General features: G+C 42.5%; 1 protein-coding gene across 2 annotated transcripts in view; it reads right to left on the bottom strand.

The window, feature by feature from the left end:
* Positions 1-1,886: 1,886 nt before the first annotated feature.
* The window catches only part of SULF2 (sulfatase 2), a gene marked incomplete at its 3' end in the record, with an annotated part of 59,549 nt that continues 46,457 nt past the window's right edge, over positions 1,887-14,978 (bottom strand). The window contains exons 11-20 of one of the 2 annotated variants that reach the window (XM_080627990.1): positions 10,437-10,680; positions 8,444-8,540; positions 7,452-7,546; positions 5,429-5,488; positions 4,825-4,994; positions 4,213-4,355; positions 3,862-3,985; positions 3,267-3,297; positions 2,928-2,984; positions 1,887-1,917 (exon numbers count right to left, since the gene is read on the bottom strand). In XM_080627990.1, coding sequence (XP_080484116.1) covers positions 1,887-1,917; positions 2,928-2,984; positions 3,267-3,297; positions 3,862-3,985; positions 4,213-4,355; positions 4,825-4,994; positions 5,429-5,488; positions 7,452-7,546; positions 8,444-8,540; positions 10,437-10,680 — 1,052 coding nt within the window. The remainder of the gene's footprint in view (positions 1,918-2,927; positions 2,985-3,266; positions 3,298-3,861; positions 3,986-4,212; positions 4,356-4,824; positions 4,995-5,428; positions 5,489-7,451; positions 7,547-8,443; positions 8,541-10,436; positions 10,681-14,978) is intronic. The other variant, XM_080627991.1, reaches the window with a different exon arrangement.

The raw sequence follows: 14,978 nt of genomic DNA, 5'->3' as shown, positions 1-14,978 counted from the left end.
ATACTCACAGGGGATGGCAGACAGCAAATGCCTTTCTCTGGGAAGCAGCAAATCTGTTTCTACTGATGAGTTTAAATTCAGTATTCTTTACTTATTTGTATAGACCTCATCATTTAGCAGATGTTTCTGATAATCCATGAAATCTGTAACACATCAGAAACCAAATCTATGGCTGGATTTAGACAATTGGATATTACTTACATTAAAGAAAGAATAAAAAAACTGGGAAGAAAAGTTTGGGAAGTGTGTTTGACTTAGATGTGATACAAACAAAAGCTCCAGCCTAGTTTTACTGTCTAACACATCTAATGAAAGACCCCAGTGCCACTTTTTTGAGTGAGGCTTTTTCCTCAGTTCCTAAATTCAAGTCTATTTTTAGTCTGGAGGTGCGGTATCAGAGATCTATGTCCCTTATGAAGTAATTCCACTTGAATTTCTTGATGTGCAAAGCCAGGAAGGGTTTCAAAATCATTTCTGTGGTGGTGGTTCTTCACATGGTGTTTCTAGAAGTGCAAGTTAAATCTGTGTTTTGGAAATAAATATCTCTTTGTTAAGAGTGAAGGCCACAGTTGGTCGAGTCTGTCACACGAGCTCCCTCCTGCATGTGCCTTGAAAACAGCAGGTTAACATGAAAAACTTATAAATACAAGTATCACCTCTAGTGCCTGTACTACAATGTATTTATTAACATCTTTATGAAAATACTCAAGTAGACTCTGTACACTGTGCTTCTGTAGTAAAATGATGGGGTTTTCCCTTTAAAAGCCTTCAAACATTAACTGGTATTCAGAACATCTACTGATTTGTAGACTAAACTCTTAACTAGATTATTCTTTATTGGCTACAAGTATTGAACTTCTTGGAGCTGCCTTTTTAAAAATAAATGTCAAAGTTACACTACCAAGCGAATGCTTTCTCAAAGGAACTGTTTTGGTTTTGACCATACAATATAATATTACCACATAAAAAAACTTCATACAAATCCGAGTTCATTAAAATTTAACATGTACATTTACTGAAATTTTTCAGTACTTTAAAAATGGAGAAATCCTGAAACGCACTATGTGACATGAAGTAACATCTGCAGAACTGGTGGGTGGGCTCCACTCTTCTTATTAACAAAATTCTTCATAACCTGAAGGAATTTCTTTTCAGACAGTCTATTGAGCAATATTTACATAATCCTCCAAAATCTGGCATCCTGTTAGTCAAGATTTTCCCTAATGTTCCTAGAGGTGGCAATAGGATGTAGAAGTAGGTGTGGAACTAAAATGTATCCTCAGAGGGAAGTTGAGAAGTACCATGGTGTTGAGAATGTTCAGTGCTGCTCACTTCAGTTCCTGATTCTCTTCCAAGTCCTTTTCCATCATCCCCAGTTAGAAGCAAGAGTGTTCATGTTTTCTAAATGTTGCTTTAGAGTTGTACTTGGCTTTGAAGTTTTTGTCATGACAACTGCAGATACAGTTGAACTGAAGGATGGTTTAAGTGTACCTCCACTGTCCCTGCGCACACTGCACGCTGAGGTGGGAATCCTCTGGGACATAGCCGTGTTTCCTTTGCTGTCAGTTCCTGGATCAGTGTTAGTGGTGTCATCTCAAAGTAAAACGCCTTGTGAAGCAGGTGAGGTATAATCCAAAGCAAAAAGCAGGTACAATAGTGGATTTCAGAGACCTGTATTTCTGACAGCATTTCCCATCATTTCACTGCAGGTATTTAGTTCACTCACCAGTGCAAACATTCTATCTAGTTCAGCCTCAAAGTTTATCCAGTCCTCCAGGTTAATGTTGTAATTCTCTCTGAAGTCACACACATTGTCATTTAATCTGTACATGGACTCAAGTTCTGTCCAGTCTGTATCCTCACAGAGGTGCAGCACTTGGGGGAGGTTAGCCCTCCCATCCTTCCCACAGCTGTCCTCTGAAAAACACAACAGAACATGATTTAGTGTCCTAGAAGGAAGTAGTTAGATATTTGTCCTGGTTCCATGCAGGAAAAAACAACTGAAACATGTTATGGACTCCTTCTAAAAATTACAGCAGGTATATTACAGAAACAGTCCAACTAGATTTGAAACTTCACCCTGTACAAAACTTGTATCTCATAAATTCTAACTTTTAGTTTTAAAGCCAGGCTTGGGTCTCTTCAACTAAAGATACTACCACTAAATGAGCAAATCCTCTCTGGCAGGTTGGGATTGCCAGACTCTGCCTGTTGAGGTATCTGTGCATCTTTTATCACTGCACAATCACCTCATGATTTTTAATGAGCTGATGGCTCAACCTTCTTTTGAAGAGGAAATTCAGAGACAGTAACTGGTATGGCAAAGGTCACTGTTTTTCACATCTTTAAATGTGTATCTCACCTTTGGACTCTGGCAAGTTGTAAACAGTATTATCAAATGTTAAAAGGTAGTTAAGTGAAGTGAGTAAAAAGCAAACTTAGATTTTAGTATGATGTCAGAATAAAACAAAAGGTACGGATCTATCTTGTAGTCTGCTCCCTGTTCTAACTTGCGCTTTGCTGTGGTTGGATAAATAGCAAGAAAATACATGATCCTCTCTCTGAGAAATTACAGTCAGTTTTGTTCTTTCTGGATGGTGCGGAAGCCCACAGTTTGCATTTAGACAAAACCAACATAATGGTCTGAAATTCTGAATGACAATCATAACTGGGTTCTTGAGCTGAGCATCCCCCTTTGCTTATTTGCCCTTGACCTTGATGCTCCCAGAACATGCACCAAGTGCTTTTGTACAGCAGTAGTTGACTGTATGATGGCACTATCATACTTGTACAAGTCAGAGGATTTCCCATTTAAGCATTCCAGAAGAAGAGATGATGATGTTGAAAGTGGTGCTGCATGCAAAGAAAGAAAGGAAGGGAAGGTAGGTGTAAAAGCCAATGCTTTCTGTGAACTGCTCCCAACTCACAGTGACTTGGCAGATGATGGTCTCTTCACATCTGGCCACTTTCGACGCTGAAACTGCCTAGTTTTCAAGCAGCAAAAGGAGAAAAAAAGTTAACCATCACCAAGAAACCCACCAGCACTACAGTCTGAAAGCAAGGAAAGAAGAGTTTAGCCTGAATTTTGACTATAAATATCAGAACATGCTGTAACATTGAAACAGAAATAGCTCCAGTGTGTTTCCAAGTAACTGGGGTGGAAAGATTTCATAACTGCCATTCCAGGCAGTGTCCATCCATGGGGTTGCTGATCCTGCCCCTAAATCTTTCAGCAGGAAGGTAGTACTTAAAGAATAATAATATACCTGAACTGCTCGTAGCTTCCATCTTTAAGCCCTAGGTGAAGAAAAATTAACAGTGTTATGGCCTGCAACAGAGTAAGGTATCAGGTAACGTACAACTTAAAACAGACCTAAGAATATTACAGATTAACATCCACTGCCTTGAGAAATATTTCCATGCATGGTAACTGGAGCTTTAATTCTCACATTTAATCCTTTATTCCAGGCAAAAGTGGTTGTAAACTGAGAAAGGAGTCTTGAAAACTTTTCTGTAAATGATCTTCAGTGGTGTCTTTAACTGCCAAAACCTGCTGATCTCAAAACATACAGCTCTGGGTGCTGCAGGTACTAAATAAGACCCAAATTATACTTTGGGCTTTGGTGCACTCATCTCTATCCCCTGCCTCTTAGCAGTACTCATCACTAACCTATTTCAGTATCGTACTTAATTTAAGAAATGTTACCTCAAAGTGAACAAATACACAAGTGTGAGCATGCAGCCACCAGCCCCAGCAGGACATTACCAGTATAAATAAATATTAAAATCCTTTTGACTGATGCGAAGTTTCATAACAGTAAGTAAGAACCCTATTTTGAGTGTACTAGGAGAGGCACGTACCCAGATCCATGTTCCTGGTTCTTGGATTGCACTGTTTATACCCTTTGCAGCTTCTCAGTTCCATGAGCTGGACGTGCAGTTGATTGAGAATGTCTCTATCTAATGTATTCACTGCGTTAATTAGCTGCAATAAATAGGGATTCTCATTAGTAACTGTTATTCTCTAGTATCTTTCATATATGGAATATATGTGGTTTATCTGTGACAGGAGAAGCTGACTGAGAAGCCAAATCATGCTACATTAAATGAGTTAGGCCTTTGCTACGTCCTCCACCATTACCATGCCATTTCAATTTATCATCAATAAGGAACAATGATGTATTTTTCTTGAGCTGTTCTCTGATCAGGTACCTGATATGGATCAGTATTGAGATCAAAATACTCCAAAAATCCAGTAGCAAATTCACAAAACAGGAAGTTGTGGGTCTCGTTGATTGTCCTCAGGCACCAGTACGTGTTGTTGTTGGCGCTGGTACAGGCACAGAAAGGGCCCACTGCAAATTGAAGAGTTGCAAAGACATGAGCTACACACTGCTGTCTTTAGCACTGTTTATGATGCCTTTCTGTTTATGGTGTTTACTGGTAGACAGTTACTCTCCCTCCCACTCCTGAGCTCTGAAGTACAGAATGCCTTCTGGCACCAGCTTCTTGTTCTGTGCACACCTCATTTGGCAAGGTGCTTCCCCTGGCTTCTCTGGAAACATTCCAGACAATGAGATCCTACTCGTAATTGTCTCATTCACAACATCATCTCTAAGGCTTTTATTAGCAGTTGGTTTTCTTTTTAACTTGGTTGTCTTTTGTGCAAGGATAACACTAACACTGAAACAGATTATTTACTACTTCTGAAACAGATTAGTTACTAGCTTCCTGGCTTTGGCTACAGAACTTAGACTGGTAACTTCTACTAGCCCAGCCTAGCCAGCACCTGCCTACCCATTACATAGTTTAAAGTATCCTTACATGTCCACAGGGGAGCAGTTTGCCAGTGCTGGTTGTCATGGGTGAAGCAGGTCAGACCAGGCATGCTGCAGGTGTCATTGTTCTTTATTCTCTTAAGCAGTTTGCGCAGCTTCTTCTTTCGTCTTTGCTCTCGAAGCAGCCAGAGCCGGTCTTTCTCCTGTAGGGCTTTCCTGCACACAGGAGATCATGCAGCTCTGTTATGCTTGGACACACCAAAAAATAATGAAGTAGACAGACAGATAATAAAATAAGCTGCTCTGAGGCAAAGAATGAACCAGTAGTTTTTAATTAAATGGCTTCCAAATGGCTCTGGATATGACTCCACAATTCAGTGGCACAGATAAAAACCAATTAAGCCAAAACAGCTCACAGGCTTATCCAACAGCTGTGCTGTGACATTTCCCACACCAGGAATCTTGCCTCAGAATTCACAAGCATTTCAACATGGGCTTATGTTCCTTCTCAGGTTTGTGTGTGTTTCTTCTTTTTAATACAAGAGAAATGAAATACTACTACTTGTACTGCATTTGTAACTGGTGTGCATGGACCACGTGGTAATAATGCCTTTGCATTTCCTCTCTCAAAGGAGCAGACCTTCACTTACTTGAAAGGATGAAGACTAGATCCCTTGTGCCTCAGTTTGCTTTTGTGTTTGGAATGGTAACTGGAAAATAAAAATAGCATGGGTGATGAGTAACAGAAAAGCAACTGCTCCTATTTGTACCACCCCATCACAGTGCAGCTGAAGCAGATTGAAGCCAGTGTCACTTTCTCCCTTTAATTTATGCCCCACCCCTGGAAGCATTCAAGGCCAGGCTGGACATGGCTTTGAGGAACCTGGTCTAGTGGAAGGTGTCCCTGCCCGTGGCAGAAGGTTGGAACTGGGTGCTCTTCAGGCTCCCTTCTGCGCCAACCATTCTGTGATTCAATGAACACAAAGCAGCCTGGCTAGACCGGGTCAGGCACTTCTGAGCCTTGTGCCGCTTTCCGTCCTTAGCTCATTTGCGCACAGCGACACCTGGTGCTCTAATCCTGTATTGCAACAGGTGTCCACACAATTTAGCTACGATTTTCGATTTTAGTTGTCATTGGTTCTTGTTTCCCTCCACGAGGCAGATAAAATGAATAGCTTTATAATTTAGTTACAACATTTCCTCAACTGAACAGTCACTGATTAGTACAGAGGATAAAATGACAAGCACACACCACCTTCATGTCATTTTCACTCTGAGTGAAAGAATTTAAATACCAGCTGTACTTCCTAGGGTTGGTTTTTTCCTCCATTGTTACCAGCTGGAATTTCCAGGAAAACTGTAACAAGATACATGGATCTGTGCCAGCAACAGCAGAGTCTAGCCTATTGTGAGCTCGGGAGGTGTGAGCAGACATCCCCATCCTAGCTGGGCAGCTCTACTGGTTTGCCTCTGTCTGCAGAAACTCCTACAAGATTTTGCAGAACTTTCCTTTCTGTGCAATTTCCAAGGTTAAAAAAAGACAAAGCAGCTTCAGTCACTGGCGCCACGTTCTGACTGATGAAGTTACTTCCCTGCACGCATCAGCAAAGACAAAGTTCAGTGAATGTTATTTTCTAAAGAGAACATCAGAACTCAGTAAATGGTCAGACTAAAATTCCCTTCAAAACAAAATAAATCCTTTAAATTCTGAATGCTCCTGGCAGATTGAATACATTTAATCCATACAGAAAATTAACAAAGATTATTAAAGAACAGGCTTCAGTCAATTTTTTATCTCACACCCACACTGGTTATTCCATTAACAAATCCTAAATGCTAAAACCTGATTTGATGCAATTTTTCAAACACTTAAACATCTATAACTCAAATGATCAACTTCATTATTCACCCTAACAATGTTCTGCACAAATGTAAGTGCTTCCTGCATTGGGCCTGAGAAATGTAGCATTCTTGAGATTTACTATAAGCCATTCACCATAACAATAGCTTCATCTTTACAGTGAGTATTAAATAAATTCAGTTGTTAATACCAGTTTTGAAAGCAGTGGGTTATAAGATAACGTTAACTTCTGGGAGATTTGCCATTTAGAATACTACTGATTTCATTTTAAGCCCTTTTTGGCCTAGCCCAAAAAATTACGTTCTCCATATTTTAGTGACCTGTTGCTGAAGCTGTATTGCAGATTCCACATGGACTACAACAACCATGTATCTCATGTCTGTAAAGTATGAGGCCCAAGGACTTAAGCGCTATGCTCAAAACCTCATTCTCTTATACCAATGACAGAGAGAAGTGGCATCCTAGGAGGTAACACATCCAGCCCTGAAAAACCCAAATGGAAGAAATTCTCCCATCTTCCCACACCATTATCCCACATGCTTTACACACCCTTCTGTAAGAGATCTGTGTTAACTCTGCTCCATATTGACAAACTGCCCTTGTTGAAAGCAAGATTTCAGGAACAAACCCACAGCTTAAAATAAACTCCTGCCTGGTAGAGGCAGGCTTGGTCCTCGTGCTGCGTTCCAGCTCCCCAGAAAGCACTACACGAGTGTAGTAAGTAGGCAACCACTTAACAAAACAGATTCTGATCTCTCCTGTGGTGACAAACAGTTGCACACTACAAATAATGACTCTGAAGCGCACAATACCTCATCTTGTTACAGTCACACTCCTCCGGTCGCTTCTTCTTCAGGTGACCTCTCACCTCCCTCAGGTTTTTTATTTTGTTTTGCAAAGTTTCAATCTAAACCAAAGTAAAGACTCAGTGAAACCAACACAGCCCCGTTCAGTCTTACCCGAACCTGCTCCAGCCCATTCTTGTGTCACCAAATGCTGCTTCTCCACCTCCTTCCATGACTCTCACCACTGACAAACAGATTATCCACCTTTCCAAAAGGCAACTGCAGCAGGAGGAAGCCTCCCTGGCACCTTTTGCTGCTGGGATTACTGGCTGTGACAGCAGAACATGGCACTGGGAGCATGGAGAGACACAGCCTCAGGGAGGCAGCCACTGCTAGTTCCACTGTGGCTCCTGCTCCTGTGCTGTACAGCACATGTGCAACGGGAGAAATATTAATGACAAAGATGTCAATGAAGTTTTACAGGCAAATTTCATAGGGCAAAGTATCTTCTGGTTCTTCACATTCACAAGCCTAAACCCAACCAATTCCATTCCAAAGTGCAAGGGTTAAGAAAAACACAAGAAAGCAAAATAAATCTAGAAGCACCAAAACCAATGAAGCTCCCTTTTCCTTGGGCTTCCATTTGGCAGCTGAAGGTGCACTGGGGAACAGGGCTAACAAGATGTGAAAAAGATCCAGATGAAATTTTTCCCAGGATCGGGGACACTTTAGAAGTCTCCCATTTATCTCATGAGGCTTCTGAGGTTTCTCAGCTGTCCCTTCAGCTGCAGCACTCTCCTCCACTCAACATCTTGTCTTCACAAACTTGTAGTAACAATTACTTATCTCTGAGCTATCTATCTTGAAATCAGCCAGCAAGGTCACAAGGTTCCAGGGAGGGACAAAGACACCCAGAGGCAGACCCCCAGACACACACAGAGTCTGCATGATCCTGTCAGCCCATAGAAACCCAGGCGAAAAACCCACCCTGAAAAGGCACAACTGTGAACATCACTGACCTCATGGTCAATATGAAGTTTATGGTCCTTCCAAGCTTGCAGTGACCTGTACAGATCTGTGTCACACTGAACTGTATCATTCTCCAGGATATAGCACCTTGGCAGGGAAAAGCAAACAATGATTATTATAGTGGCTACACACAGACAACATGAACAGCTGGTTTAATAACACAGCTCCAGGAGAGATGAGAAGCCAGATTGGAAATGACATGCAGAATTCAAACCACCAATGTTCCTTCAGGAGAACCAGGGTGTGCTGTGAGCCAGGGTTTGGGGTTGAGTTGCCATGGAAATTTGTCAGAAGTAGAAAAATTCAAGGAGAATATTCCTATCCAGCAGGACCTGTTGGCTGCTTGATTCCTGTATGGAAACTGCTGCGCAGAGATCTTGCTTATTCATTAGGCTGCCTACATAAACAATCTCTAGTAACTAGCAAGCACTGAAAGCTTTATTCCAAAGCAATTTCCCGAGGCATGATTCAGTGATGAGAGGTAGGGGCAAGGATGAAGTACTTCTTCATAAGATGTATTACTGCACCAGAAAGGGAAGGGAGGGGGGGAAGAGAAATTTTGCTGTTTCCTATAAAAAGGATAAATTTCTTCAAAGATATTTCCTGACTTCAAAGGCAGGAAATCCTCTGACAATTCCTTATTTTTAACCAACTTCCAATGCAATCCAGGATTTACAATTTTTTCAAAACGAAACAGTGATAAAACCAAGAAACAACCAACCCCCACAAGCCCCACAAACCAACCCAAAACCAAGCACTTAACAGATTTACCTGAGAAGTCAACAAATACCATGTGCTCATTTTGAATGCCTGTTTCAATTAAAGGTGAGCATTTTCAACACTCCTTTATGTTCTTTACACCACCTCACCCATGTTGTCCCACTGCTGCCTTTCCTTCAAGTGTTCTAGGGACTTCTCATGAATTACGCACAACATTCCTGACAGCTCCTTCTATGAGTTTGGGATTCACCCACTAAAGCAGCAAAAAGTCAATTTAACTTCTTCCAGAGGAAAAGCACAACTATTGATTTATGAGTGCTGAACACTCCTGAGAGCTGGGGCAAGAGGCCCAACTCCCTGATGAGAATCTCCCCAGTGCATTTCCTCATATTAGGGAGCCTCTAACCCTGTCAACCCTTTGACAAAGTCAAATGGAACGCACCCATTTCCACAGAGCTGACTGGCTCCAGCATGTTTCCATGAGCAAGTCATTAAACAATTTAATGCATTTAACAATAATTGGTGGATATCCTGATAAATGACAAGCAGAAATGGTGACTAAACTGATACAGCACAGTTGAAGATACATCAGCCCCTAGACTTGCACACTGAGCAAAAGGTTATTAGCTATTAGCGTCCAAACATTTCCCTCACCTCTCTCTCAATCCGTTTTATTTCCCAATGCTCCCGGTCTCCCCAACTTCATTCATAATACACATTTTCCTTTCCTAGCACTGCCCTGCAGAAAGCTGCGAGAAGCTATTTCCTCCCCAGGAATCAATTTGGTGTTTGAAATACAAACTGGTATCTGAAATACAAAGAATCTCATATCTCAGTGATGTGAGACCAGGTCATACTGCAGTCTGAGCCTTTGCTCCTCAGGCAGGCCTGGGGACCGACTGCACACTGAGGTGTGAGCCTCATGGGTAAAGCCTTTCCTGGTTTCACACCAGTGTACGCACAACTGCTGCAGCCTTTTTCTTGTCCTCATTGGAAGCACGCATTGCTCAGCCACTGTGGTCTCCAAAGTGCAGAAGACACAAAAGCACTGCTCTAGTTCTTCAGAAGCTTCCTGCTCCTTTGTACATGACAAAGTTAAACCACAACCGAAAGCTGTTGTACAGATGAGAATAAGTATTTTACCGAAGCTGGACCAGGTATTCAAAAGGGACACAAGATGCTGGTCACAAGCTCACACACCCATTTCTGTAAAGCAGCCACTAAGGCAGCAGAAGCTTTTAGAAACACACCACATGCACTCACCTGTGGGTCACTTTTATCAGGTTAGGGGCTGCATACTCTGCAATGCCACCAGTGCCGCTGTACTCCCCCATGTCTTTATCTTCATCCTCACGAAGAATAGCCCTCTGCATCCTGTGCCTCTTGGTGATGTTTCTTGGTGTGACAGGCTGGTATCCATCCTCCAAACCCACATTATAAACGGCTCCATCCAGCTCAACAGATACAGAACGAATAGAACGATTCCGGACATAGCTTGGTTTGTATTCTGCATGGAAAAGCAAGTGAAGGGATTAAGAGGAGCAGAAACATCATGGTACAATTTGGTCCTCTTTGTGGTTCTGAGGAAGAAAAACCAGTTCACACTGTTACATTCAGAATTAACTGGATGACAAATGGTGCTTCTTGCAGCTGCCCTCTGAGCCTGCTGCTCCATTACCTTTCGTAGGGATAGACGCATACCCTGGGGCATGAGGAGAGGGCAGATATAACCCAAATGCACAAGGATGGCTGAGGGGAAAGGAAACGTCCTTGTCTTGTACACTTTTGACAGCGAACTCACAGCAGCTCTGCTCTCCCCCGCAGTCACTAGATGGCAGTCACACCTTAGCAAGTAACCGCGGCAGTTACGACTGCAAGGCCTGAGGTCACCCTTGCAGAGCAGCTCCCTTCCGTTTTCTCCTCTCCACTGCATGAAGCTCCACAGAAGGATTCCTGCAGCACTTCCCTGAGGTTGTCCCAGGTACTCCCAGTGTTCAGCCTGAGCCTTTGCCCAATTCTATGCTCATTTCTCAAAGTAAGATGCTTGATTTTTTGAGGAGGGATTAATATCCGAATCTCTACTTTTAGCCACATCCAATTCTTTTCTTTCCAAGTGTGTTCCTAATGTGCAAATCAGTCAGTATCTACACAACACACCACCCTCCAATGCTATGCACTCCCGCCAACTTTGCCTCTGCACTTGCAGCCCAAAGGCAGAAGGAAACATTTGCTATGAATTGTCACTACACAGCAGGAGATCCTCGCTCATCTTTTCCCCATCACTGCTTTCCAAAGTTCTCTGAACCAGCCCAAATCCCCAGAACTCCTCTTCTGTTTGGTCTGGAGTGGTGCAAATGTATATGGTCATGGAGTCTAAATCCATATCTAAACTTCCCTGCTGTTTGACGGGTTCCATCTCTGACCTTATTTCCTGCTCACTGCCCATGACTGCTGAGTCACTCATTGCCGTAAGCATAATCATTACCTCCTTGCTTGACAAAGAAGTACAGCCTAAATACCATCACCTCGCTTCTCCCTGCCCAGTGCCTGGGTCTTTGCTCTGTACATGAGGCTTGGAGCCATCTAAGACATTACTGGAAATAATGGAGACCCGTGGCGCTTCCGGTCACGTCTCCTTTACACAGAGCGGAAACCCACCACACATCCCACCAGACAGGACCTCCTTATCCAAGCTGTAAGGGGAAAATTCTACCAACACGCCAACTGAGAAGACCAATCTTTCTTGCAATCCCAAGCTCCACAGAAAAGCCAGCTTTCTCTCTGAAATAATCTCCCCAGCAAAACAAGCAGAGAAAAAGGAATGGGAGGTAGAACAACCTACACCGACAAAAGACATATTCATGTCAACTGGAATGCTTTGGCATTAATGCAGAGTGATTTTGTTCAAGAAGCCTCACATTAACTCCAAACAGATCGCAAGGTCTCAAAAGCCATTTTGCAGACTGTGGGAAGAGAAATAAACATCTCCTCCCACCTGAATTTGGTCCAAACACTATATTCTTGTCAGCGCCACACACAGAAAGTGGAACGCCAGCTGGATTGTCTGGCTTTGCACATTTTCCACCTGTGGTTCAGAGTTTATTGCTGATATTAAGCCAGGTGAGTCACTGCTGAAGGGAAAGAAAAAACCCCAAAAGACCAACCCTATTTCAGGCACCCATTCAGGAAACATTTGACTAAATGAGAAGGAAACTCCCATCTTTCAGAAGTAGGAGGAAGTTCCAAAAGGCTACACCCTAACAATTATATTCAATGTATAAACTCCCACTTCTTTAATTGCTCCCTCATTTCATCTTGTTAAGCTCAGCCAACTCACAATTTACCTTCCCTCCAAGTCTAATATGCCAATCCAGCATGTTGGACCTCAGCAGATAGCTGCAGGGAACTGCCGTCTATGCACGTCCCTGAAGAACCGAAGCCAAGAGTTCCTCCTCCTGTGCAGCCAAACTAACCCAGCCTCCCAACCAACAAATTGGTGTGGAGAGGGGCAGCTCCAGTGAGTCAGGAAGGACTTGGTGTATCGCCTCATCCCAGCATGCTCCCAGTGCTGACTCAGAGCTGCCGTTAGAACCAAACTCCATCACTTTCAGAGGAAATGGTTAGAATACTTAGTAAAATCAATACTCATCTGTGCTGGGCTCTCCCACCTGCAAAGTGCACTGCAGGCATAAATACCAGCCTCTAATTACTTATTAGTCTATCCTCCCCCAGGTTTAAGCTTTCCTCTCCAATTCATTACCTGGGTACACAGGCCACAAATAAAGCAGATCTGGGGCCCTTAAATATTTGCCCAAAGCACTCTACTCCCTTTTTCAAGTTATTAAAGTTTGGCTCTGGTAAACTGTGAGTCCTGATGCCTCTTCCTCTGCTTTACAGGAGCCAGTTGTCTTTGAAATGGCACTGCTTAGCAGCTGCATCCTCAGAATTGAGTCAGGAGCAACTTATGCCTGAGCAAGCCATGTTTCAGTGCCTCACACACCCAGTCGTGCCTTCTTGGGCCACCTGACAAGCACACCGGTCTTTGCTAGAGCCTCAAAGGAAGCATTCTGCTCTGGGCCAGATCCTGCCATAGTCTAGAGAGAAAAAACACACTGGATTTTTCACCCTCTTTTTTGGTAGCATCTCAGGTTTCAACACTGTCTAGAGAAAGCACGAACTGCAGTATCCAAAATTATTATTCAACTGAATAAAGCAATGCAATCTTGTATTATAAAACCATCAGTTTCATATCTGACATAAATATGCCCAGCCTTTGAGTTTATATTTAACTCACTCAAGCCTTATTACTTATTTTGCAGCCACCAAATCAATCATGTAAGACTGAGATCACTTGGAAATGATAATTCTCTCAGGAACAAGTGGGAAGACTGTAGCCTTCTGAAAGCACTGTATGGCATTTTCCCCACTGCAGGAGCACTGCAGAAGGCAGCTCATGCTCTTCCCTGTTGACACTTACTCTAGGCACATATTTTGGACCTGATGTATTTTCCAGCATCACAATGATGACAGAATAAGCCAGTACACAAGGATGCAGCTTCCACATGTGCCATGAGGAAAATATCCACCACCAGCCTCATGAATTCCTGCTCAAAGTAATGTCTATGTGTTTTCCACAATTCCGCAGCAAGCAGCGTTTTCTGATACAGCACCAAAGTAAAATCAGACCCTTTGGAGTCAAAGTTTTGGAAATATCTCTGGATCTAGAAGGACTGATGAAGGCTCAGAGGTATTTTCTTGGCCATTATGTACCTCGGGATCTCCACCAATCTTATTCAGAAGCTGTGTCTTAAGAAATTTGAAAGAGGAAAAAAAAACCCCAACCCCAAAACCACCTCCTTACATCCAATTTCTCACAAGTGCCATTAAAAATTACACTTCAAATGCATTATCTTTAAAGTAACTGATGTTCTTTTCTTTTTAATGACAAAGAAGGCCATTTTGCTCCAGCATTGGGACCACCTCAAAAGAAAAATGAATTACATGAAAATTGGAATGAAGATGCAATAGCCCCTTTGTGCACACTTCTGTTTGTTGTTTACAAATCTGTGTGGCCTATCATCATTTCTTTACATGCAGCTTAATAACTCCTTTAATCACATGCACTTGTTCATCACAGGATGAGGACATTAAATCCATAGCAAGAAAAACATAACAGACCATAACACAGCCAAAGACTTTAAGAGCTATTACTTCAACCTTTCCTCCTACTGCAAAGCTTTGTTTCATCTTTCTTGTAAAAATAAAAACATAGTAAAAAAATAAAGAGGATACAAAGATGCAAACATTCCTGACACCTGAACCCAGACTCACCAAACATTATTGCTTATGTGTTTCTAGCATGTTAAAGCTTTGCAGGAGAGCTGTGTATCAGTATATGGCCCAAATGGCAGGCCCTGACCCTGTGCTGCAACTGGCTTTACTCAATTTAGAAAACACTGTTGCCTGCTAAATGCACCCGAGCACCTGACAATGGGTCTGCACCATCCTTACATTAGAAAGTAATTATTTTATCAAAACATTTGGTCTTCCAGCCCCTCTATCAGCAATTTAGTCTGGTCTTAAGACCATGCGTTCTCACTACACATGACTGGTTTTAATCTTTCTGAAAGACCAATCCTCATACCCCCATTAGGGTTTGTAACACGCTGGATGCGCCCTAGAAGCAGGGCATCCAATTTAGCTTTCTGCAAATGACTGTAGATTAGAATCCATCAAAATTGCTCTCTGCAAATCCATCTCTATTGTGCAGGGAGCGATCAGGGTGTTTTCAATTGCTGTGAGCTA

Source organism: Psittacula echo (assembly GCF_963264785.1).
Source record: "Psittacula echo genome assembly, chromosome: 12".
Lineage (NCBI taxonomy): Eukaryota > Metazoa > Chordata > Aves > Psittaciformes > Psittacidae > Psittacula > Psittacula echo.
This window is presented reverse-complemented; position numbering and strand designations above follow the sequence as displayed.